At 41.8% G+C, this 27,374-nt stretch overlaps 1 protein-coding gene across 12 annotated transcripts in view; it reads right to left on the bottom strand.

Annotated features, from left to right (window-relative positions):
• Positions 1-1,653: 1,653 nt before the first annotated feature.
• Positions 1,654-27,374, bottom strand: part of LOC138745758 (glycogen synthase kinase-3-like) — an 84,268-nt gene continuing 58,547 nt past the window's right edge. For 5 of the 12 annotated variants that reach the window (XM_069903043.1, XM_069903039.1, XM_069903041.1 and 2 more), the window contains 3 exons: positions 27,204-27,361; positions 10,476-10,617; positions 1,654-2,342 (listed from right to left, as the gene is read on the bottom strand). In XM_069903043.1, coding sequence (XP_069759144.1) covers positions 2,207-2,342; positions 10,476-10,617; positions 27,204-27,361 — 436 coding nt within the window. In that variant the 3' untranslated portion in view covers positions 1,654-2,206. Of the gene's footprint in view, positions 2,343-10,408; positions 10,618-19,074; positions 19,654-20,503; positions 20,583-27,203; positions 27,362-27,374 lie in introns of those variants that run through there. The other 7 variants (XM_069903045.1, XM_069903038.1, XM_069903052.1 and 4 more) reach the window with 5 other exon arrangements.

Consider the following 27,374-nt stretch of genomic DNA (forward strand, 5'->3'; position numbering starts at 1 on the left):
GTACGGTAGACTGAGGCAGATACTATGAGATCATGTTCACAGTGGGGCAAGGTTTAACTGTGATGTACGATAAACACTGGCAGAAACTTTGACAAATGGTTCACATTGGGGAGAAGGTTTAATGGTGATGTATGGTAAATTGAGATAGATACTGTGACACCAGGTGCACAATGGGAAATAAGGTATAACAGTGATGTACGGTAGACTGAGGCAAATACTGTGACACTGTGTTCACAGTGGGGAGAAGATTTAATGATGATATACAGTAAATTGAGGTAGATACCATGACTCTAGGTGTACAGCACGGAGAAGGTTTAATGGTGATGTACGATAAACTGTGGTAGGTACAGTAAAACCGGCCTCACAGTGGGGGAAAAGTTTACTGGTGATGTACGAGAAACTGAGGCAAATGCTGTGACAGTGGGGAGAACATTTAACAGTTCTGTATGATAAACTGTGGCAGAGAAAGTGACACTGTTTTCACTGTTGGGAGAATGTTTCATGGTGACGTACGATAGACGTACGCAGATACTCTGACACCAGCTTCACAGGGGGGAGAATTTTTATCGGGGATGTACGGTGGACTGAGATAGATACTGAGACAATGGGTTCACGGGAGTGAAAATGTTTAACATTAATGTACGATAAACTGTGTCATATACTGTGTCACCAGGTTCACCGTGGGGAGAATCTTTAATGAGATGTACAATAAACTCTGGCAGATTCTGTGACGCTGAGTTCACAGTGTGGAGAACGTTTAATGGTGATGTACAGTAGACTGGGACAGAAACTGTGACACCAGGTTCAGGGCAGTGAGAATGTTTAACAGTGATGTATAAAAAAACTCTGGCATATACAGGATCACAGTGGAGAGTATGTTTAATGGTGATATATGGGAGTCTGAGGCAGATACTGTTACAACAGGTTCGCAGTGGAGGGAAAGTCTATGGGTGATGTAAGGTATATTGAGGCGGGTATTGTGACTCCAGGTTCACAGTGGGGAGAAGGTTTAAGTGTCCTGTACGGGAGACTGAGGCAGATACTGTGACACCGTGTTCAAAGTGGGGAGAATGTTTAACATTGATGTAGGATAAATTGTGGCAGATCGGGTGACACCAGTTTCTTAGTTGAGAGAAGGTTTAATGGTGATGTTCGGTAGACTGAGGCATATACTGTGACACTGTGTTCACAGTGGGGAGTTGTGTCAGTGATGTACGATAAACTGTGGTAGATACTGTGGACACCAGGTTCACAGTGGGTTGAAGCTTGAACGGTGATGTATGGAGGTGTGACAAGGATAATGTGACACCGTTTTACATTAGTGAGAAGGTTTAACAGTCAGGTTCAATGAACTGTGGCAGGTACTGTGACACCGGGTTCACAGTGCGAAGGAGGTTTCAAGGTGACACGTGATACATTGTTGCAGATACAGAGACACAGACTTAACAGTGGGGAGATATTTTAATGGTGATTTTCGGGAGATTGAGGCAGATATTATTTCACCGGGTTCACAGTAGGGAGAAGTTTTAACGTGGTGTCTGGTTGACTGAGGTAGATACTGTGACACCAGGTTCACAGTCGGGTGAAGGTTTAACGGTGATGTGCGGTAGAAAGAGGCAGATACTATTACACCAGGTTCACAGGGGGGAGAAAGTTTAACGTTGATGTCCGATAGACAGAGACAGAAACTATGAGACAGGATTCAGATTCGTGAGAAGGTTTAACAGTCAGGTTCAATGAACTGTGGCAGGTACTGTGACACCAGGTTTACAGAACTGAGAAGGTTTAAAAGTGAGGTACATTAAACTGTGGCAGATACTGTGAAACCGGGTTCAGTGTGGGAAGAATGCTGAAGGTGATGTACAGTTAACTTTGACAGATACTGCTGACACCGGAATCAGTGCAGTGAAAAAGTGATGTACAATAAATTCTGGCCTATACTGTGACATCAGGTTCATATTGGGGAGAAGGTTTAATGGTGATATATGGTAGAGGGAGGCAGATACTGTGACACCAGGCTCATTGTATTGTTCATTTATCTTAATTACAACATCTAATTTATATCTCCATTTTTTTGTGGCAACTTCCAAACATTGCATAAACTTCTATTCTAGACAGATTTTGTTCATTTAAATAGGTCACCACAAAAAGCCCAAATCGTTTGGTCTCTTAAGTACACTGCACAAAATTAAATTTTTACTTGGGTTTAGTTCAACGGCACTTCAGTCTGCTTCATTATTTTTTCAGTCCCTCGTTTTGTGTTTTCTGCTATGCCCAGCCGTTTCGCCAAATAGGCATCCAACCTCTGTCTTCTCAGCTTGACCCAACATCTCCTCTGTAAACTTAAGCAAACCAAGGAGATCAAAGATAAAATTTTCACATTTGCATTTTCAAAAACAAAAATGGTGCTGTGATTTGCAGTTTCACATCATAAGTCCACTTGCTAAACTTGCAAGCAACTGCATCGCATCCTACAGCTGGAAAATTGCAAGAGAACTACTTGGTTAAAGCAAAGATTCCACCCAGCCACCCCATTAAAGGTCTCCAAGTTAACAACAGAGAGCAACCTGAAAGTTAAATACAAAGATCTCTATCAGGAAGATTAATGGGCTTTTAAAAAAAAATCATTTCCACTATTGAAAGAAAACTCCTCAGGGAACACCAGGCTCTTGTTGAACAATTTCTGTTGTATTCCTCAAAATGGTTTGAATCTTGATTTCAAGCAGTGTCATTTGGTTAGATTGTTGGTCTAGAACAAACCCTGCCCACACACTCCCTTAAATACCTGCAAAGTCCTGGTTCAGCTCTGCTGCATGCTAAAGCTCTCAGAGCTTTTCTGAAGAGATAGCGGACTTCAGATGCTGGTACGTTGAGTCACAAAAACACTAATGCTTCCCTGAACAACACACCTCTCTCTGAAAACCAACAAAAACCTTCCCGAGTGGTAATCATTCACCTTTTGAGCACCAAAATCTGGTGAACTTGATATATGTTAAATTCTGTGCACAGTATAAGAATGGCCTGCAAACAGTGGACTTGGAGGAATTAGAAGTGAGATTGGACTGTGAACCAAAGAACTTTTCTGAACTTACACACACATTACACACACGTGCACTTTGAATTAGAAGGGGGGTAAGTTAGATAAAGTAAGTTAAAGTAGTAAAATAGTGATAAGTTAAAGTCTTATCTGTTTTCATGTTTAAAGATAATTAAAATCAGCTTTTGTTTAAGTAACCATTTGTCTTGGTGAATATTTATTGCTGCTGGGTTTTGGGATCCTCTGGTCTCGTAACACAGCACCAAGCTTCAGAACAACCCCCATTCTTTAGGTTATAATAATATTCCATTAATGGGTCCCGGCATCTTTTCAAAGTTATTAATTGACTCTTCAATAATTTTTGTAAATATCAACAAGACATAATATCATTTCTCTGTTGTGTCTGTATCGTAGGAGAATTCCCTTTCCGTTCGATCAGAATTAGAGTTTTGGGTGCTGTATTTGAGAAAAGATGTGCTGGTGTTGGAGAAGGTCCAACATTAGTGAGAAGGTTTAACAGTCAGGTTCAATGAACTGTGGCAGGTACTGTGACACCAGGTTTACAGTACTGAGAAGGTTTAAAAGTGATGTACGATAAACTGTGGCAGATACTGTGAAACTGGGTTCAGTGTGGGAAGAATGCTGAAGGTGATGTACAGTTAACTTTGAAAGATACTGCTGACACCGGAATCAGTGCAGTGAAAAAGTTTAACAGTGATGTACAATAAATTCTGGCCTATACTGTGGTGAGTGTATGAGGAACAATTGTCGACTCTTTGACTGTACTAGTTGGAGTACAGAAGGATAAGGGAGACCTCAGAGGCATTTCAAATGCTGGAAGGCTTGGACAGAGTACATATGGCAAAGATGTTTCCCATGGTAGGAGATTCTAGAACAAGGGACATAATTTCAGAATAAAAGGGTGTCAATTTAAAACGGATGTGGAAAAATTGATTTTGTCAGTGGGTCGTGAACCTGTGGAACTGAGGTCATTGGGTGTATTTAAAGCAGAGATTGACAGGTAGTTGATTAGTCAAGGAATCACGGGTAATGGGGAGAGAGCTGGGCAGTGGGGGTGAGTGGAAGAATGGTGGAACAGACTCAATATGCCTACTTTTCCCCTATATCTTGTAATCTATATCCTGCGAAAGACCTAGACAACCCTCCTCTTGTATTCCATTTTCAGAAAACAGTCTGCATCATGAGTTTACGTCACGTGAACCCATTTCTGATTGAATCCCATATTACATGTGACACAAAACAAATTCTGCATTCAGAGGATTGCAGCTTCCTCATTTTAAAAATTGTTATCCAGCAGCTCAAATGAGATTTCTTGCTTCTTTTTGTGAAAGGGGAAAAATTGCCTTTAAAAAGTATAAAATAGGAGAGAGAAAAGCAGAAGAATTTTTATACAAGTGGGAATTGAAATTAATGGTTGGTAATAAAGATACACCATTGTTGAAACATTTGATTAATATATGGAATAAAATAATTGATGAAATTGGTGGAAGTGGATGTACATCACCCAGAATGGCTTTGATTCGAAATCCTCGTCTCTTTTTCAAAGGATCATCAATTTCTGGATAGCTGGTTTCGTAAGAGGATTATAAATGTTGAAGATTGTTATGAAAGGGGTCAATTCATGTTATTTGAGCAACTGAGAAATAAATATCGTATAACTCATTGCAATCTTTTTTGCTATTTCCAACTAATAGCATATTTGAAGGATAAGTTAGAACCAACCATGTTGTACTGAAATAGAAATTCCTTATAAAGAGGAATTGTTAAAAAGTTTACTTCTGTGATGTCCTCTTGATTACAAGTAGGAACTTTTAAATGAGGAGTTCATAAGTCGAGACAAACGTGGGAAATGTATCTGAATATTGTAATTGATTGGCAAATATTGGCAGATCCATACAAGTTTCTCAATGTATGATACCAATTAGTTCAGCATAATTGTTTTTACATCAGTCATGTAGCAGATGTCAGCAAGGATTTTATCTGAAAGCTGCACCTGGAGTCAGGTGACTCAGGCAGTTGGATTTGAAAAGCTCGACAGGAAGCTGATTTGGCAACAGAGATCATTTGATCCAGGGGAGTTGTATTAATTCACTTCAACTCAGCAGTCTGGAACTATTGACCAGAGTTCCACACTGCAGCAGTGAGGAAGGAATTCACAACTCGTTTTTCTTCTACAGTTACTTCTTCCACCAGAGAAATTGAATAGAATAAAATCAGAATTATCAGATCGATGTTTGAAGTGTGGTGAAGATGTAGCAACTTTATTGCATTCAACTTAGCTTTGTCCTAATGTGAGATCTTTTTGGGGAGAATTACAAATTTTTTGGAACAAGTTACAGAGTTGTTTATCCGCAAAATCCAACTCTATTTTTATTAGGAAATATTGAAGGAATAAGGCCCAAATTAAAACTAGTAATATATCAATTGAAATTTGTTAAATTAGCATTAGCAGGGATGTGGAAATGTATTGAACTTACTCGGAAATCAGATAAATTTTTAGGGATGCCAAGATGACATGCAAAATTTCAAAATTGTCTTCCTTTAGAAAAAATTACATATAGCTTGAGAAATATATACTCTATCCTTTTGCAAATTTGGCACATGAATATTCAAATATTAGGCTTCAATTTGTAATAATGCCCTTTCCATCCCTCCAGACATGTGAGATTCTCCTCTAAGATGTAAAATTTTTAATTAGGTGTGTTAGATTTCCTCGCCACCGCGAACTCTGTGGAAATAGAGGACTAGCACAGGGCACAAGAAAACATCAACATCTGAGAAGCAGAGGATTCAATACAGTGACCATGGAAGCAGACCAGTGAGGGGTTCTGCAGCTGAAGGACCCACATAGGTGACAGGCTGTTGGTAAATTGAGGAAAGGAATCTACGCAGGCTGTGGGCTTCTGGACAAAGAAGTCAAGGAACTTACACCACGCTGTGGATTGCTAAATACTGGTTGGAAATTGGCTAAAAGGGTGTCAGGTATCAGACCTGGGATAAGAGTGGGTCCTAATGGGTTCCTAATCATGTCAGAGGTTCAAAAGTGGAGCTCACATTGCCAATGACTTGGATTGGTCTGTGAGCATTGAAAGACAATCCACAGACCATCAGTGACTTGGCCCAGGATTCAGGATGGTGGAGGGGGGGGAGCAGGAGAGTATGAATTTTTTTTGCTTCCTTCTCTGACCGCAAGAGGCATTTCAGGCAACTTCTGTCAATGGCGAATCTGTCTGTCTTACAGCAGGAAATCAAATCAATTTTGTATCATATGATACTTTTTAATTACATGACAGTAAATTGTCTCCTAAAATAGAGAGAGAGGTTCAAGTTTCAAACTATTACAAACTCCACTCACCAGAGCCAACTGGATTATACCTCTTCCCATGTTTTTTTTTGCAAGGACACCATTGATTTTATCACAACTCCTCTGCTGCATCTGTCCTGTGACAGATTATATATTTTATATTGTATGTAAATACGTTTTTGATGGACGGATTGTAGGAGTCATGTAGGTCACAAACAAACACTAACAATTCGCAAAACATCTCTTACTTAAAATGCAAGAGCTTTGCTGAGAGTGAGTCATTCAGGCGCCGAGAGCCTTTGCAAAAACAAAACAAGGAGACTGTTTTGCTAAATAATTTCAAAAGCAGGTGTAAATGGATTATTGTTTTTAAAGCAACAGATAAATGGACTCAGAAGTTTTCTGTTCTAAGAAGGTCATGTGCTTTTGCAAGCAGAGAAGAGTCACCAAATAGGCTTTTTTCTAAAAGATAAAGATGCAAACTGGCATCTTGTTGAAACCCGATTTTGAAGACGGGTTGTGAGTTCTCAGTTCAGCCTGTTGAAAAACCTTGTTCTACATACAAGAGGAAATGGCTGGCTAGAAATGGTGTTTCAACTGAAACAAAAGGAACTCAATGGTGTCCTGCAGAAGAGGTTATTATTTGGAAAACCCTGATAGTGAAAGTTTCTTTGGCAAGTCACCAAAGTGACTGATCAGAGGGAATCAGTTTTGTGTGTCCAATGAACAAGAAATCCCTCTCTGAAACCAACAAGGGCCTTCCTGGAGGGTAAACATTTACTTTTAAGCACCAGATCTTGGTGAAAAGTCATAAATGTTGAATTCTGTGCATAGCATAAGAATTGATAGACACCAGTGAATTTGTAGGAGTGTCAAAGCACTTTATACACTTTAAATACACCTGCATTTAGAATTAGGAGTTACATTAATAGTGATAAGTTTAAGGTTGATTGTTTTTTTGTTTAAAAAAAATAAAAATTTCATTTGTTTAAGTATCCATTTGTCTTGGTGATTTTCTATTGCTGCGAGGTTTTGGGGTCCTCTGGGCCTGTAACAGTCCCAAGATGAGGTCTTCTACTCCAGGACACCCAAAATGTCTTGTTTCTTCAATAAATGCAGATTCCCCCTTACTGAAAAAGCCTGCACCTATATCTCCAATTCTCTTTCTGCCCTTACCCCACCTCCTCTTCGGCACTACAAGGACAGAATCTCACAGGTTTCTCACTTACTACCCAACAGCTGCCACATCTGACACATTATCTTTTAACACTTCCAACTTCAGCACCATCCTCTAACCTGCAACATCTAACCTGCTCCACTCATATCCTCTTTTCACAGGTGCACGTCTTTCTGTGACTCCCTCGACGGCACTACCCTCTCCACCCACCACCACCTGATGCACTCCCCATTGGAACTACAGAAATTGCCAAACTTGTCCCTACATCTCCTCTCACCTCCATCCAAGGCCACAATCAGACCTTCCAGTTGAGGCAGAGTTTCACATGAACCCCATCCATCCTAATTTCCTACATTTGGATGACTCAGTTGACCTCGATATCTGCAAGATCAAATACAGACTGGGTGAACACTCTGCTAAACACCTGGGCTCTGTGGATCTGTGAACACAAATGTTTCTAATTTAAGTCGCCACTCACCTCTGTCTGATTTCACTGTTTCCATCTCTTGATCTATTGCCCATTTCAATATATTTACTCCTTGAAGGCAGAAGACTTGACAGTGGTGTTTTCTCCATATAGTTTACCTTTGAACAACTGGCAAAATTAAGTGGCAGTTGTTGCAGAATGAATGAGGTTATTGTTCAAAATCTGCCTGTGATCGAACGTATTCTTGGACTGAATAGACATCTGGGCCAAATGGCTATTTAAAGACAATCTGTACATGATTGTACATCCTAAAGTACAATGACTACTTCTATCCACTAAAGATTGTTAAAGAGCAAGAATAGTCAATACAATCACATAAAATTCTTATCCACACAGCACACGTATTACTACACCAAACAATCACTCCTCCTTATTGGTCAGGAAGGGCCTACACTTCCCAAGGAGGCTGAGGAGGTCAAGGCCAATGCCTCTCATCCTGAGATTTTACAGGAGCGCAGTTGAGTCTCCTGTCTGGCTACACCTTTGGATGGTCTAGTAGCTGTAAAGCATCAGTCAGGAATGATGCAAAGAGTTGTGAGGATCACTGGGGTGTCCCTTCCTTCTGTAGATGACATTTACTGGGAGTGTTGTTCAAATAGGGCTCAAGGAACAGTAAAAAGACCATTTCCGTGCAGTGTACAGCATCTTTAACCACGTCCATCATCAAAATCAGGACTGCCAGGCTGGGGAATAGCTTCTTCCCACAGGCTGTGAGATGGATGAAAAGTATCCTGTAAGTGCGATAATAACCCCAAATATTTATGTATTTAGCGGCTACTTCGATAGAGCTACTAAAGCAACACACACACACACACACACACACACACCACACACACACCAGGCTAGTCAACACAAGACTGCTTTATTCAGACTTTACAGGCTTCTTTAATTTACTGCATGTCCCGGGCTCCATGGGTCAAGGTGGAACATCATTATGAGTTTGCTGCCAATCCACAGGACCACAGGTTTAAATTAAGCCCTGAGAGTGTCCCACGCCTTTCAGCAGGAGAATCCATAGATCAATGTGCCATTCCTCAGCACACAGCACCACGCGTGGTCAGTCAATTAAATGAATGAGTTCCCAGCTGTCTGTCTTATGAATTCACGCACCTGCCAAAGAACCTTGCCCACTCGGCCCACAAGACAACTGCTACATCCCCCCCCCCCCAGAACCGTCACCAGAAACTAACCCGCTGTCTTGCTGACCATGGATCCGTTATTTTGCTGAAGGCAAAAACGAGTGGCTGGTGGTCTGTGAACACAGTGAAATGCCGACTCTCCAAAACAAATCAGAAGTACCGTGTGCCTTGATACAATGCACGATATTTCATCTCCAATGGCCATCAATGTCGGCTAAAGAATGTGAGATGTTGGCAATGGCCCTCGATGTACTGTTTTGGAGGTATTGAAATTCGGAGAGATAATACCGGGAAATTCATTGAGCAGGACAGCGTAGGCATCTTTGTGCAGGGTCTGGACCCCGAGATGGGAAACTCTCCCTTTGCTGCAGACTAGTGGGTATGTTTGAAAAGTGGTAGCATGAACCAATTTCCTCCAATTCACGTCTACTAGCAAGTCATGGGACTTTAAAAAATTTGCACCCATAATGGGTTGTGCAATGGAAGCCAATACGCAATTCCAATGGAATGTCACACCTCCTATCCCAAACATGACCCGTCATGTGCCAAAGCAGGGAATTATCATCCCATTTGCTGTTTGAAGAGCCAGGTATTGTTATTGATGTGGTTTATATTTCAAAATAGGTTGGGTGGGAGCAAACGGACCTCAGCACTTGTGTCTACAAGAAACGTGTCGTCTTGAAGATAAAATAGGCCCGTTCTTGTACCAGCTGCCGAGGCCAATAATAGAAGCTGGTTTTTCGTTTCCTGCCTTTCTTCTGTAATAGGTACGTGGCAGGACACATTTATGGGCATTTTTCCCACAATGGCGATGGTAAAAACACCATTTTTGCCGCCCGTCAGCGTCTTCATCCTTCTTTGACTGAACTGCTCTTCGAGGGAGGCAGTGTGGGTAAAACTAAAATATAAGAAGGGTGAGGTTATTATTATAAGGGTATATTATAGGCCGCCAAATGGGAAGAGGGAACTAGAAGAGCAAATGTGCAAGGAAGTAGCTGAGATGCCCAATAGGAATAGGCTTGGGGAAAAAGAGACCCCCATTCAAAGTTGTCTCATATCGACCAATTTATTTTTTAAATGTAGATTATAAGATAGTAGCTAATAGACTTGCAAAGTATTTGACACGTTTAATACGTTGATCTAGCAGGTTTCATTAAGAATATATTTTCTTCTGAAAATATTGCTTGACTGTTGACGTTGTTTGAATCAATCAGTGATAGTGGTATTAGATGCGGAAAAAGCCTTTGATCAAGTTGAAAGGTACTTTTTATTTAAAATATTTGAAAGGTTTAAGTTTGGACCTTTTTTACCTTTTTTGGGTTAAAGCCTTGTATAAAAATCCTTTGGCGAGTATGGTGACGAATGGACAAATTTCAGATATGTTTAATTTAACACGCTCCACAAGGCAATGTTGTCCTTTGTCGACATTGGTGATAGAACCGGTAGCCCAGGCTAAAAGATAAAATGATAAAATTAGTGGGATTAAAATAAATGAAGAGGAATGTAAGATTCATTTGTTTGCAGATGATGTACCAATATATTTAACAAATCCTCAGCAATCATTATGACATCTGCAAACCTGTTTGGTACAATATGGAAAAATGTCTGCTTATAAGGTTAATTGGGATAAGAGGTACATATTATCAATTACAGAGGAAGATTATACTGCTGGTAAACAGATTACACAGCTTAGATGGACTAAGAAAATTAAATATTTATGGCTATTGTTTGATGCGTCTTATCAATATTTGTGTACGTTGAACTATGTTTTACTAAAGACAAAAATTAAAGCTGATTTAATTAAATGAAAAGGTCTTCCTCTGACATAAATGACACATGTGAATTGTGTTAAAATGAATATTTTTCCTTGTATTCATATCTTTTTCAATCAATTCTATGTTCACTTCCAAACATATTTTTTTAAAGAGTTATGCAGCAATCAGAATATTTTTATAGAAAAGTATATTGACTAGAGTATTATTGCAAACATTGACAGGAAAATATGCTTTCGAGACTACAATGGTCTCATTTTCAGAATTATTTATTAAACTATTAGTTAATTATCAGTTAAAATTTATTAATATGATGTTAGATGTTAATCAATCTCCTCGCTGGGCTAAAGAGGCATTTGCACAGATTTCTCATTCTATTATACATCAATGTATATTTTGATGGACTCCTCATCCTTTGCATTATTATAATGTGCCAGTATTATGACACTTAAGTGATATTTGGAATAAAAGAAATCAGGAAATAGGAACTGGAGATAAGGTTTCATTATAAATTCCATTATATCAGGATAAATTCATATCCTTCTTGATGAATAATCTCAATATTTAAAGATTTGCCATTTGAAAGGTATTCAAGTGTTTGCAGATTGTTTTGAAGATGGGATATTTCTTTCTTTTGATAGGCTTGAGGAAAATTTGAGGTACCATTAAATTCTTTCTTTGCATATTTTAAAGTATGTGCTCCAGTAGTGAAGAATTTTTGGCAGGAATTGAAGATGCCTAAGTTAACTAAATTTAAAAATGTAATTGTAAATGGGGCAGAAAGGGATTTATTTCAGAAATGTATTCTTTGTTGCAAGAGAAAATGGCTAAACTGGATTTAGATAAATCAAAGATTTAACCTTAAAATTATCTGAGGAAGGATGGACTACTATGTGTGAAGATAGTGTGACTAAATTTGGTGGACTATAATTTTCAACATCAGCTGTATTAAAAGCCGGAAAAGTTAAATAGATATGGATTTAGTCATTCAGATTTGTGTATTCATTGTGGGACTCAAATTGGTACTTTTTTTTTCAATTCTGTCTGGTTGTGTGATAAAGTAAGTCTTTTTGGAGAAAAAAATTAAAGAGTTTAAGGCGGATTTATGAGAGACTACTTTAATGTTAGATCCACTGCTTTTTTTAAATAGTGTATATTACAACTTTAACAATGGGTTTAAGAATGGATAAATCTCAAATTGAATTTATTCGGTTCACATTAGTATTGGCTAGTGAATGTATTGTTATTACGTGGATAAATTATGTGGATTTAAATATGAATCGTTGGCATAAAGAAAGCTTGTATTTGTTTGGAAAAGATAACATAATTTTCATAATAATTTTTTTTATGTGAAGACATGGTCTAAAATTTACAGTCTTTTGCCTCTCTTCCTTCTTAAAGAGTGGAGTAACATTTACAATTTCCCAGTGCAGACTTGGCAGACAAGGATAGATGGACTTTAAACATGAACATGGTGAGTAATTAGTGAAGCTATTCATTCAGATATACTCCTCACAACAAGGTAATTCCAAAACACACAAGTTATAGGGTTCCACATGAGAGGCGAGGCCAATAGCCGCAGTGATCAAGACAAAGCAGAATCATACACACCATTACTACCAAGATTTACATTAGTAACATATCAGAGTCAATGCGATACTTTAAGATGAGTTACAGCACAGTAACAGACCCTTTAGGCCCACAAGCCTGTGCCTCCCAATTCACCTTCAACCACCCCCCCATACTTTTTGAACAGTGGGAAAAATCCAGAGCCCCCCCCACCCAACGATGGAAGTGCTCAAAAGGCTGTTAGCCTGAAATACTTAGCCGTAATTCATGTAGTGCCCAGAGGCTCTGTGAGAACTCAAACCAATGCTGACTCGAACTGAACCCCTCAATCTGTTGTAATAGTGCCCAGAACACCAAAAAATGGAATCCAATGATCCATGAAAGCCCAAACAATTGTCTCTGCAGAGATGCCGATGATAGGAATTCCATCCTGCCACCTGGTTGTCCTGTCCTCAAACGTGATCAGATAAGTACATTGCCGAGATGACGGAAGTGGACCTTCCAAGCCACAAGGTGCACATGCTGGACATGGGAATCCAAAACAACAAATTCCCCCAGCTTGAATTTCATGTGCCTGGAGACTTTCGGGCGTTGATCCAGCAAGTGAGTCCTTGCCCATAATCCAACATTCTGTTTAACATGAAGCCAGGTAAGATGTTCCTTAACCAGTTTGATTGATGCTCTTCTACCAGGAAGAGATAGATTGTGAAGAGAAATCTCCTGCCTCATAGCCGCCCACACAAATGGCATAGTCCTTTCTGTTGGGGAAAAAAAATCACAGACCAACTCTTCACCCAATTCATCCAGGGTCACATCTTGAAGAAGGAGACTAGAGTTGATCTGGTTTCACAGGATGAACCATGGCAGTGAAATCAATGGCAGTAGTTGAATGTAATGTCACACCTGGATAGGGCACCAGCCACAGCATTCGCCTTTACTCAGATGTGTTGTGTGTCCAATGAAAATTGTAGGATGAAGTCCAAGTGCTGAATCTCTCTGGGCAAGTGGAGATGTGTGCTTCTACTTGCAGTATGCAAAAGAGGCTGGTGGTCTGTACAAATGGTCAAAGGATGACCTTCCAATAAAAAGTTGAAATATTGATTTGGAGATTGGGATTCATGAGGGAATTACAAATAAACTTATTTCCAAATTGTATCTTCTACTTCAAGAGGTATCTCCAAATCCAGACTTGAATAAATAAAAAGATGGAAATTGGATTTGACAACTGAAATTGACCCATTTTGCTGGTCTGACATTTGTTGGGACAGTAATTAATGTTTTCAATAGATAAGTTAATTATAAACTTATTCATCGATTATACTTAATGCCACATCAATTAATTTATTCCAAATTTTTCAAATTTATGTTTTAGATGTGGCACAGAAATTGGTACGTTTATAGATTCTCTCTGGTTATGTCTCAAGGTGACATCATTTTGGAAAGATGTGAGCAATTTTTTGGAACAAATTATAATCATGTTTCCCATCAACACCTGAGCTTTTACTTTTGGGAAATGTAAATGATTTAGAAGCCTAATTCAAGTTCTCAAAATACCAATTAAGTATTTTTTAAAGTCACATTTGCAGTGGCCAGGAGTTGAAAAGCAAATCCATGGAAATCTGAATCCCATCTTAAAATTGATTGTGGGGAAATGCAAAATTGTATTCCCTTAGCAAAATTGATGTTTTATATTAGAAATGGTTATGATACATACATCAAAATATGCAAACCATATTTAGATATGTGTTTTGATATCTAATGTTTTCACTTCCCCACCCCACCACCACTTTTCTTTAATCTTAATGGTTGAACCTTATCATGTTGGTTTAATTCTACTATATCAAATTTCCGGCCTTTCCTTTTGGGAGGGAATAGTTATCACAGGAGCTTTGCACCTAGATCTGTATTTTTTTCTTTTATACTTTTTCTCTCTTCTCACTTTTATGTACAGTACAACCATTTATTTTTTATTCTATTTTGATCATTGAACGTATCATTTGGATATGATTCTATTATTATATTGAACTGTATACAAAACTATAAATATATATTTTTTAAAACAGAAACGTTTCACTGCGAGATAGATAGCTAAGAGTTCTTGCCCACATGTACTATACTTTGCCTGAGCCGGTGACCGCTTGGCTGGAAAAAAAGCATCTCCCAAAGATAATGTCTTTTTGAAGCAGACATCATATCCTTTGAGTTGTTCAGCAAGAGGTCATAGAGATGCTGCGACATTCACCAGGGAACAGTAATAAAAATTCCTCATACCTAAAACCATCACAACTGGCCAAATGTAATGGGGGAGGAAATTCTCAATTTCATGCACTTTCCATTCATCCGGCAAAATACCATGTGGCATAACTCGAGCTCCCAAAAATACAAGATCAGAAACACCAGAAACACTTTCCTGGGATTGATCACGATGCCACATTCCTCAAGCCTCGGAAACAATGAGATAAGGTGGCTCTTGTGCTCCTCTTCATCCACACTTACAACCAGAATCTCCTCGATCAACACAAGCACCAAAAAAACCCAAGGCCAGTGAGTTCATGGTCCATGAACCACTGGAATGTCTGAGCTGCATTCCATAGACCGAATGGTATTCTCAGAAATTCAAACATGCCGAACGGAACCATCACTGCTGTCTTCGTGACATCCGAAGACTCAAATGGAATCTAATAGTAAGCACTTTCTAGATCTATTTTGGCAAATGCACATTTGCCAAGGAGGTTTGCTGAGAAGACTTCTAAATTTGGAATATTGTTTCAGTCAGGCACGGTGGAATTGTTCAGGGGACGATCATCTCTGCAAGGCCGCCAATCCCTAGTATTTTTCAGAACCATATGCAACCGTGAAGCCCAGCAGCTGTCAGATCTGTGGGCTACGCCCAACTCTTGCCAATCCAATCTTGCAATTTTAAGATAATCTGGGGGTTTTACGAGCCTGCGTCTCAGACCCTGCCTTTATATGGTGGCTTATTGCATGTCCGTACACTATTACAATGGGATCACGAATCACTTGAGCAAGGCTCGGAAAGGGCAGGAGTCAGGTTGAAGGCTTGTCAGGCAGCAGATGGCATTGGAAGGACAACAAATGCAGCTCACTTGCATTCGAGAGCTGCAGTCCACACAACGTTTTTTCAAATACATCACTGAAAGATGTGACAAGAAATCCACTCCCAAAATGGAATTTGCCACATTTACAACTGAAAACACACCCAAAATGATTGCAAGACTGATATGAAATGTGAGTGACCTCTGGCCATGTATGATTAAGAGAATTATTTGTAGCTGAAAGAACACATGACATATTAGAAAGTCCATGTTCTTCAGGGGTTGGTGGGACCGGCACTGATCCAAAGTGACAGACAGGTTTGGAATTTTACAGAGATATGCCAAACTAATAACCTACTCTAACAACTGCCGAGTATTTTTCCATTTTCCCAGTTGCCTTCAATAATCTCTCTCAAATGAGAACAAGCTTCCAAGACAAAGGAACAGAACCAGGCCACCAAGCCCATTGAGTCTGCTCCGTAAACACTAAGCTACTCGACACTCCTTCCAATTTCTAGACTTTTCCATATATCCCTTCATGCTCTCACTACGAGATACTTGTCTATTTCTTGTTTAAATACTCCCAGTGAACTGTCTTCCACTGCTGTAACAGGCAGTGAGTTCCACAGATCCATGACCCTCTGGTTAAAGAAGTTACTCCCAATCTCTATTTTATATGGATAACCTCTCATTTTCTTGTCCTCGATTCACCTACCAAGGGAAACATCTTACCCGCATCCACCCTATCTAAACCTTTCAAAATACAAAATGCCTCCTTGAGATTTCTTCTTTAATTTCCTGTACTCCAATGAATACAACCCAAGAGCTGTCACACACTCCTCGTACGTTATCCTTTGCATTCTGGGAATCATCCTAGTCATTCTCCTCTGCACCCTCTCCAACAACATCACATCCTTTCTCAGATAGGGGGCCCAAAACTGCACCTGGTACTCAAAATGAGCTCTCACCAGTGCCCCATAGACCCTCATCAACACCTCTTTACTCTTGTACACTATTTCTCTTGATATGAATGCCAACATAGCATTCGCTTTCTTCATGACCAATTACACCAGGTCATTGACTTTTAGGTTTCCTTGCACAAGGACAGCCAGGTCCCTTTGCACATCCAAGATCTGAATTTTCATCCCATCCAAATAGTATGCTTCCTGTTTATTTCCACTGCCAAAATGTACAACTGTACATTTCTCGGTGTTAAATCTCATCTGCCATCATTTTGCCCAGTTTCCTAATCTGTTTATACCCTTCTGCATCTTTACGGTTTCTACACTTCCCACTCTGTCCCCTATCTTGGTGACCTCCGCAAATTTGGCCACAAAACCATTTAAACCACAATCTAAATCATTAATTTCTTTTTCCTTGGAATATATCTATCCTGCATTCCTTTTATTACGGCCACATGCCATTCCAGAATCGATCATTACTGAACCTGAACATGTTTATTGTGATGAACATCTTCTAATAAATGTTCTGGGTTTAATCTTTTAAAATCTTGTTGTGGTTCCTCTTCATCCCCTCTTTGGAAGCTGAATTCACAAAATTTTCCAAATATTTTTTCAGCAATAATTCTGTGGTACAGAGGATTACTCATCTTTCCTAGAGGTTAAAAGTTCCATTTTGATTTTCTTGTCTCAACTGAACATTGTACAAGGTGAAGGCTGATTAAAATGGATTCAGTGATGATGGCCTTCAAACTTTGCATTATTGCTGTGGCTACACATCTTGAATGATAAAATGGTGTTTCTACTGGGAATTAACTCATGGAAATGTTCTAAATACATTCATTGGAGTTAGGCTTCTGTGACAAGTTTACTGCCCATCGGCAACTATCCTTGAAAAGAGATGAATCATCACCCAACAGAGCAGCCCAGGAATAGGCCATTTGGTGAACAATATCTGTGGTGACCATGATGCTCATTTAAATTAATCCCATCTGTCAGCACATGGTCCAAACACATCACCCATTCCCTCTTGTTCATGTGCCCAACCAAATGCCTCTTAAATCGTGGTGATTTCACCATTATCTTGGCAGCGTGTGCCAAACCCCCAACGCACTGTGCAAAACCCTGTCTCACTTCTCTCCTTTTCCTCTCTCATGTTCAATATAGGTATTGTAGTATTTTTACATCTCCCACAGGGGTGGGGGAAGAAGAAATCTACCTTCTCCAGGACTAAAATAATTGGATAAATTTCAACCAGGTCATCTCTCAGCCTCAAATACTCCAAATTTGTCCAACCTCTCCTTAGACCCAATGCTCTAAACCAAGCAACCCCCTGATAAACTCCTTTTGTCATGCAGCAACTAGAAATGCAGAAAACACTCGAAATGTGGCCTAACCACATTTATACTTCATGCCCTGCTCAATGAAGAATACTTTCTTTAACACCCTCCACTTGTGTTGCCTCTTTCAAGGAGCTCGCGCTTGGACCCCAAGATCCCTCTTTGCAACAGTATGACAAGTTCTCTCAAAGTGCAAGACACTTGTCCAGATTAAACTTCATCTGCCATTTCTCTGCCCACATTTATAAGTCATCTGGTTTGGAAGAGAGAATACAAGGGGAACTGGGTGAATCAACAGGAGTGAGAGTGAAACCTGGGGAGGGGAAGGGTGGTGGGCAGGGGTGGTGGGAAGGGTGGTGACCTAGGACAGGGAGGAATGTGTGGAGAGAGATTAGCAAACCAGAATGACAGGATGAAAGCAGTCCCTGGTAAAAGCAGAAAGGGGGAGGGGAAGATGTGACTCCAGCGTGTCGTAGGTGGCAGAAATGATAAAGTGACTGGGGATTGCATGTGGTAATTAGGAGTCCGTAATTATTTGAAAGATATTACTGCAAAATATATCAACAATGAGTAGGAAAGTAGCTTCAGTCTATTCTCCCTCTCAGAAAGAATTAGTTATAAACAAAACAATCTTTCAGCACAGCCAGGGGCAAAAGGGCTCTTAATTTAGTCTTACAATCAACAGACTTTGAAGTTACCCACCGTAAATGACTCAAAATTCAATTCTCAATTCACTGGTGGAAGTATAAGAGCCAGTGGCTTGCCTAATCAGATTAGCCTTATTCTGAGCATCCATATCGACTTCCACGCCATCAAATGCAACCCCAGTTGTTGATCCCCAATATTTTCTATCCTTACCCACTTTGCGACCACACCTACCTGAAACTGGAACAAACAACAACTAATTTTTCCATGTATAAATCATATGCAAAATAATTTACCCACATTTTCACATCACTGTAGCCACTGAGAGATAACTTCTGCCCATCAGGAAACTGCACCAGCCACTACAGGGTGCTATTTACCTTGGTGTTACTGACTCTTTTCCAGTGTTACTTTCAATCATAATGACATACTCAACATGCACAATATTTCTTTTCTTACTGACCAGAACTATAAAGCATTGAGTAAAAATGAGAAAAGCTCAAGTCAACCAGGAGATACAAACTCCTGACCGCAATGTTGAGGTGCACATTTGCTACATTATTGAAGTCTCACACAGCTTACAACAGATATTCAAAGTCAAGCAATAACAGAAATAACAGAATATTACAGCACGGTACAAGCCCTTTGGCCCACGATGTTGTGTTGATCTAGATATTCCTAACAAAAGAATAATACACTGTAGCAGCTACTATGGTAGATGCTACTTCTTTTCTTTTGCTTGGCTTTGCGGACGAAGATTTATGGAGGGGGTAAAAAGTCCACGTCAGCTGCAGGCTCGTTTGTGGCTGACAAGTCCGATGCGGGACAGGCAGACACGGTTGCAGCGGCTGCAGGGGAAAATTGGTTGGTTGGGGTTGGGTGTTAGGTTTTTCCTCCTTTGCCTTTTGTCAGTGAGATGGGCTCTGCGGTCTTCTTCAAAGGAGGTTGCTGCCCGTCAAACTGTGAGGCGCCAAGATGCACGGTTTGAGGCGATATCAGCCCACTGGCGGTGGTCAATGTGGCAGGCACCAAGAGATTTCTTTAGGCAGTCCTTGTACCTTTTCTTTGGTGCTCCTCTGTCACGGTGGCCAGTGGAGAGCTCGCCATATAACACGATCTTGGGAAGGTCCCAAGAAGGTAGATGCTACTAAATAAAGGCAAACACATACAAAGGTAGTCAACTCAATACTGCTTTATTGCAGACATACACAGACCTTTTGTTCCCTGCCTGTAAATTAGCTCGTTAGTGAATACCTTCCGGTCCACAGGATCAGCAGGTTAAGGCTACGAGCCATGAGTGCCCCACGCCTTTAGGCAGGGGCCTTCATCTGATCCACTCACTGTACTTTGCCTCCCAGCACTGTTAGCCCACGATGTGTGAGATAAATCTGTGCACTGACGGTGGCAGTTCGTAATACCGTACTGTGCGCCCGCTTCAACCCTGTTTTTCTTTCACCCATGTATGCCTGTCGAAGAGTCTCTTAAATGCTCTTTATGTTATTGTAATGGATAAATATATTTGGAGAAGTTGGTAATATTTGGGATTTTGGTAAGATTGAGTGTAGGTTACATAAATACACACACACATTTTAAAACAGATCTTATTTGAAAGACTGAAGAAATATTGAAGATCTCTGGAGAATGTTATTCACATTCACAAGTAGGTGTTTATCGAACTGATGTCATAAAATGAATGACCATTGTTTGGAAATGGAGCCGGATGACTTAAAGTACCTTTCTGCGGGGTGCTTTGAGGAAAATCACTCCTGGGTTTTGTTTATATAGCAGCTTGAGCAGAAGAAATTAGTTCTGTTGTGAGCAATGAACTCTGTGGTAGCGAGAAGAAAGAAGTTACCATCTGGAAAACCCTGACGGGGCAAGTTTCATCAGCGAGACATTGAGGTGAATAATGGTGGTACCTCAGTTTTGGAAATCCTGGAACAACAAATCTCTCTCTAAAAACCCTACAAGAACCGTCCTGATTGGTAAACATTTACCTTTCAAGCACCAAAACCTGGTGAAGTTTGTACATGTTCAATTCTGTGCACAGCAGAAGATTTCCATGCATCCAGAGAACTTGGAAGAAGGAGAAGTGAGATTGAAATGTGAACCAAAGAACTTTTCTTAAATTTATACACATTACAAACATGTGCACTAAGAATTAGAAGGGGGTTAATTTGGGTTAGTTAAGTATAGAGTTAAATTAAAATTTCATTCTATTTTCATGTTTAAATTTGATTAAAAATAACTTGTTTTAAAAACCACTTGTCTGGGTGAATGTCTATTGCTACTGGTTTTGGGATCCTTTGGGCTCGAAACAATATCTGCTTGGGTAATGACATTGGGCCTGTTTAAAATAGGAAATGGCTTCTACCAGCAGGAGTTTCTATTTGAGGGAAATATTGATAGGTGGCTGGTCACATACGTTTCCCAAAAATTAATACCCTCTCCCTCCCTAAACCACATTCAGCCCCATGACATCTTTCTACGTTGCATTACTGGGACCACCAAGGACCTGATCCATTTCCCATCTCTCCTTGCAATGCCAATATGGCAGCTGCCATTAAGAACTGACAAATCACATTTTAATTCAGCAAGCAAGATGAAAATCATCCTGACGTCCTGCTTAAAAACAAGGGTCAACAAACCTTCCTAATTTTGTCACTTCATTTTTATTTGGATTCCCATGGGGCATTAGTAAAAAATGTCCCATCCATTGGCTCACCAAATTATGAGTAAAATCATGATCCCTGTTCATGAAAACCCATAACATTCAATGTTACACAGATAATCTAGGAAGAATTCTGTAATAAAGTTGAATGAAACATTGAAAGAATTTCCCCCTTATAAACGCTGAGATTATGGTGCGCCAAGAGACCAGGTGAGCAAAAAGAGGTCAAATCACTGCCACACTCGGATAGTCCAAGATGGCACGGACTCCCCTTCACTGATGAGAAGGAGCCCACTCCTAGCACCATGTATGGGCTGAGGAGCCCTACACTTCCACGTAGCGGCAGCCAGCTGGAGAGTGACAACACGACACAATGACATAAAGCTGGAAGTCGGGAAGTACGTCACCAGAAGTGGGTGGGCCAGCGAGCACACATGGGGAGTTTAAAACAGTATGTGGTAGCACTTCCACAGCGGATGCTACAAGGTGATAACTTCTTACTTGCTGCAACCAAACAGGTCTGCAAGATACACCAACCTAAATAGAAAACATGACCAGAAATTCAAGAGATCATAAATTCAAAAGGATTGGTGAAATATAACCATATAACTATTTACAGAGCGGAAACAGGCCATGTTGGCCTTTCGAGTCCGCACTTGTTCACTGATTTTGTGCACCCTCTTCAGGCATTGGTCCTGGTAGATCTTCATTCAATAACGATGGACGAATTCCTTCTTCAGCTCCCTGAGCAGCGCTCTCTCTTACTCTGTATTGTTAACACCAAAGTCCCTATATTTTTCAAGGCATTCGGACGTAACTGAGAAACATGACATTTTAGACACATGGTACGTCAGGATCAGAAGGGTTGGAGCATTATTGTTCAGGTGACACAACTTTAAAAAATAACATCTAACTTTATGAAGAATGTGATGCTACAACAGGAAAAAGGAATGGAATCAGACACATTCTATGAGCATTGGGAAGCAAAGAACATTGGATTGGTTTTCCATCCCTTCCTAAGCGACTCAATGACCCCGACAGGTCCTCCCCGACCTGCGACCGTAGTACCACATCGGGGGAGGGTGGGTCCACGATGGTCGCAAGTCAAGGTTTTGACCGCGTGCGAGGAGATCTGAAGTCTTAGAGCCTATTTTTAAAATCAAATGATTTGACAAATGAGAACAGAGACACAGGACACGTCAAACCCAAAATGTGTGGATTGACTTTGTGACTCAGTGTCTGGGGGTCCATGGGCTGGGGGCAGCCATCTTAATTTCAGTGCACATGCGCGAGTCCTCGGTTGGTCCTTGCGCAAAAGGTTCACTCATTGGCCGTCCGTTGGCACATGCGTATCAGCCGCACATGGTCGAACTGAACACCAAGTCGCGAACCCACCACGCATGCGCCAATCTCCTTCTTACCCCCTTGCCCACCCCCTCCCTCTGGGCAGCTCCCAGACTCGCCCTGTCGGCACCATCAGGCCCTGCACCGACGCCTCGGCTCTGGGGCCTGGCGGGCTGCAGGACCGTGTGGCTGAGGAAGGTCCCGACGCCGCCACTAACTTCTTCCATTTTGCGCTCGCGGCGACGCGACAGACTCCGATCAGGCGATGCTGCCGCCAACGTCCCGCCTCCTCACAGCAAGAGCCAATCAACCCGCGAACCCGCCCATCAATCCAACCTGACTCAGCGTCCAATCCAATAGCAGCCTCACTGAATCAACCCATTGGCTCGCACAATTGATGCAACCAATCAGCGAGCGAGCGAACACACAGACGCACCCAATCAGCATCGCAAGACAGAAAGCAGAGCCAGAGGAAGGAGCAGCAAACCATTTGGCCCATCAACTTACAACTACCCCAACAACTCAATCAAATCCTTGGGAAACACGGGATCACTTTGTCCTGGCTCCAAGATTCCTCTGATCTCAAGGAATACATTGTACCCCAACTGCAAGGGAGACTATTTATTATCAATCTTTTCCTTCATATTTATTACCACTTACAATTTAATGCCTGTTACTTTTTTCAAAGTATCTGCATCTAAGTTTGATTCATATTATCCCGCTACGAATGGATATGGCAATAAACTCATCACAAGTCCATGGATCCCAATTTCAAATGAACCTTCAACAGGGAAGAGAATTCCAATGATATTACATTTTCATTGAAGACATTTCTTCAAGTCCAAGCAGCCGATCGGTTATTGGGAAATTGTGACACTTGGTGTTCGGCTTCTTTGCATTATCCTCTCTCGATCCAAGCTACCGTGTCCTCTCATAATGTTGTCAGGTCATCTCCCTCGTTCCCAACGACAAAGAGATCCATATTCAAACTTTCCTCCTATCACCCGCTTAAAACAAACCAGAAACAAGTCTGACGATCTTTGCTGCACTTCTCACGCTTTAGGTAAGGAAACCATACATGTGACTCCCGATGTAAATGAGGAAGACCATTTGATGTTTAATTGGAGCATGCGCGCTACTGTGAAGGGTGGAAAGAAGGACACACACTCAAGAAATCAAAGTCAAAGACTCCTTTATTACACTGGCAGCTCTACTTCTATTCTCTCCCCGCTACTGTCAACTAGAGTGTTGTCACATCCGTGTCGGCCTCCAATTGGTCAGTGTTCCCATCCTTGTTGATTCCTGCTGTGTGGGTTCGCCCCTGGGACGAACGTTGTTGGTCCCCATTGACTCTGCGTGGTCACCACATTCATCGGCCATCTTGTGTACAGGGTGGCATCCCAGTTAACATGATCCCCCACCACCCCAGAACCAGTGATTGGAGCACTGTTCGCTGCTTTTGGTCACCTATATCTGCATTGTTGGGGCTGAGTGGAGACCAGTTTGCTAATGTCCAGATGTGGTGGCTTGAGGTGTTCAATGGTGAAAGTCTTCACAGTTACCGTGAAGTGTGGAATGAACGATACACACCCAAGAAGTCAAAGTCGAAGAATGGTTTGTTGAACAGGAATCTCTTGTATACCCTCCCGCTGCTGACGACAGGACTTAAGAGACGGCAGCACTGGCCTAGGATTGGTGGGTGTTCCCGCCATTGCTCATTGCTTCCCGCTGTGCAGGATGTCACCTGGGATGAAGTTTGTTGGTTCCCGCGTGATCTTCGCAGTCACCGGGTTCGTCAGGCATCTTGTGTATTGGGTTGCGTCCCGGTTAGCGGGAGGCAACAACCATATATTATGGAAGAATGTGGAGCCCATATTTACAAAGGGTGGGTGTGAATATTCCCTTTCTCCTTTAGGCCTCAGTTTATGAAAAGGGACAATAAAGTAATCAATGCTCCCGTTGGTGGTCCCTTGTACTCATTTTTCTTCTTTTCCTTTTAGCAAGGGGATGGAGGGGGCAATGGGGGTGGTCTATGGGGAGATTTCTTTCTTCTTTCTTTTAACTATGCCACATGTATTTGTATTTGATTTGTTTCATTATTAAGTATGTGAATTCTTTGGAACCAGACTGTTGGAACACCTTTTCCAATTTCCAAATTTGTTTCCAGCTCTTCTATTTCTGACATGTATTTCTTCTTCATCCCTTTTGTATGTGATATTGTTTGTCCCCATAATATACAAAACTAGTGGGCGAGGAGGCACAGTTTGACTTCCAGAATAACTTTATCTGGTCACTAATATCCTTGCCAAAATCTGGTTTTTGAAGATGGGTGGGGTTCAAAGGCCATCTCTGTGAATTAGTTGTTTTTTTTCTGGCATCAAGATAGACAGGGTCAAAGGTTCAAGATAAGTATTCGCACGAATGTTCTCCGAATTTGCTGTGTTGATAACAAAGAAAGGCCAATCCGAGTCGAGGAATAATGGGGGGATTGGCCTCCACACATCTATATCAAATTTCAATCTTTCAGAAAAGCCAAGGTAGTTTTGGCTGCTTTTATTTGGGATATTGTCGAGGTTGACTTGTCCAGAACAGGATCCAGCAAAAACTAAAGTCACCCCTCCAAGTATATTTTGTCGTTCCCCCGATACCCTGAGAAAAATATCCTGAATAAAGAATCATCACTGTTAGGTGGAGGGAAATTTAAAAGTATCCAGGATTCTGAGTAAATCTGACCATCAACTAATACATCTCAGCCTTGTGGATCAATCATCGTCTCTCAAAGTGTTGTTATTGATCGCCCTAGCCTTGGAGTGAAAGAATGACGATGATGCCTGTCCTACCGATTCTTTCCTCAGTTTCTTATGCTCCTGTGTGGGAAGATGGATTTCTTATAGAAAGGCAATATCAATTTGCAGGTTTTTTTTCTGTAGGGTGAACTGGCCACTGACTTCACCAGCAGGCCTCGAAGTGACCCCGCCATTTTCATCACCATGAGACACCTCGATCTATTCTGGAGGTTTCCATTTCTATTCCTTACCGTGTTTGCTTTCAGATTTACTTTTTATGTCATTCTGCTGATCCAAGTTCTTTCCTTCTTTATTTGTAAGTATTTGGACTCCTTTTTCTTGGCAGCCAGCCCCAAGAATAGTTTTCTCCACAGATGTTGGAATTTGCTCAATAGCTGAATCTAGTTGCTTCGACTTTGGTCTGTGGTCCATACTGCAGCTGTCTGACCATAAGTGGGGTTGAGGGTGTTTAAAAGATGTAAAATGTATGTGTTTGGAGAGCCCCTGGGCCAGCGTCCGTCTCACTTCACTACATCATGTGACCCTCACGAGGAGATTTTGATGAAGGTTTGCTTGGATGGGAATTTGTGGAGGTACACCACCGGCCTACTGCAGGGGGAATCTTCTGTACCTGTAAGGGGACTGGACAACACCTGGCCGGCTGTCAATCAGTCGGCCTGAATGGATCAAGCCCCACCCAATCGGGTGTCAATTACCCTATGGGATATAAGCCTGCGCCAGCTTCCCAAAGCTCACTCAGAGTTACTACAGCTACAGCCAGCCTGGCTCTGTGGAAGTCTTTGTGATTTAAAGCTTGTTGTGCAGTCTTGTGTGTGTCTGATTCTGGCTAACAGCGCACCACAATTTAATCCACAAAATTTTCCCATGGCTGCCATGGAAAAACTCCTGAGTGCAGGGAGCCTTGAAGTCGTCCCAGAAGCCCAGACATGCTTCGAGATCTGGCAGCACGCGGTCAAGGCAATCATGGAGGCACACACAGGCGGCATCCTGGACTCAGATCGGAAGAGGCTGGACCTACTCCGGTCAAAGCTGGGTCCCCATGACTTCCAGGCACCAAAGGCTGCTCCACGTACAAGAGCACAATGGACACTCTCAAGAACTTGTACAAGCCCCCCATGAATGCGGTCTGTGCAAGATACCTCCTCAGCTCCCAAGCCCAGCAACCCAGGGAGATGGCTGAGTCTTACCTGGGACACATGCGAGAATTTGCCTGACCGTGTCTGATTGAACCCAGGGAAGGCTGATCCGGGACCCCTTCGTCTGAGGGCTACACTCAAGGGCCATCCAGCAGAAGCCGCTGGAAGATAATATCTACACCCTAACTAAGACAGTGGAAGTGGTCCGAACCCTGGAAACCTCAGCCCTGCACCTCGAAGCCTTTGATTCCAGGTTCCCCCAGGCTCCCTCATGGCCTTCTCACACTACAGCTGCAGCCCTAAACCGAGCTGGGGAGGAGAATGTCGCTGCGGCAGGTGCTCTTAAAACCAGCCGGCAGCTCAGCGGCCCTCTATGACCTCCCTGCTACAACTTCTGCCTTCCCTGACTACAAAGGTGCAGCATCCGGCTACGCCAGCGACGATTGCCATGTGTGCCCTGAGCACCTGGACCAGACCCCGCCCCTGACAGTGCCGCTCGGCGACAACTACAGCGACGTCATTTCCAGCTCATGGTGTGACGTCACTTCTGGCTGATGTAATGGCGTCGATGCCACCATCTGCAATGACGTCACTTCTCCCGGCACAATGAACATGAGTGGGGAAGGAGGACAGCCACACAGCGGGCCCCCACGTGCTGACACCAGATTGGGTCAGGCAGTGGATGACACGGAGGGCTCCCGACAATGATGAGAATGACGTAGTCAACACAGGTGATTACCAGGCCGCTCTGCCGATGCTCTCCATGCCTGTGTCCACCATCGGCTGTCGCACGCTGCATCCTTCAGCCCAGGACGACGCCATCTGGGCGTACATCCCCATCTCCAGGCAGCTATGGGGTGCGCAGGACCTCCTTGACCACCAGGGGCCGCTTCAGCCCTGGGGGACGAAC

Source organism: Narcine bancroftii, chromosome 11, assembly GCF_036971445.1.
Source record: "Narcine bancroftii isolate sNarBan1 chromosome 11, sNarBan1.hap1, whole genome shotgun sequence".
Classification (NCBI taxonomy): domain Eukaryota; kingdom Metazoa; phylum Chordata; class Chondrichthyes; order Torpediniformes; family Narcinidae; genus Narcine; species Narcine bancroftii.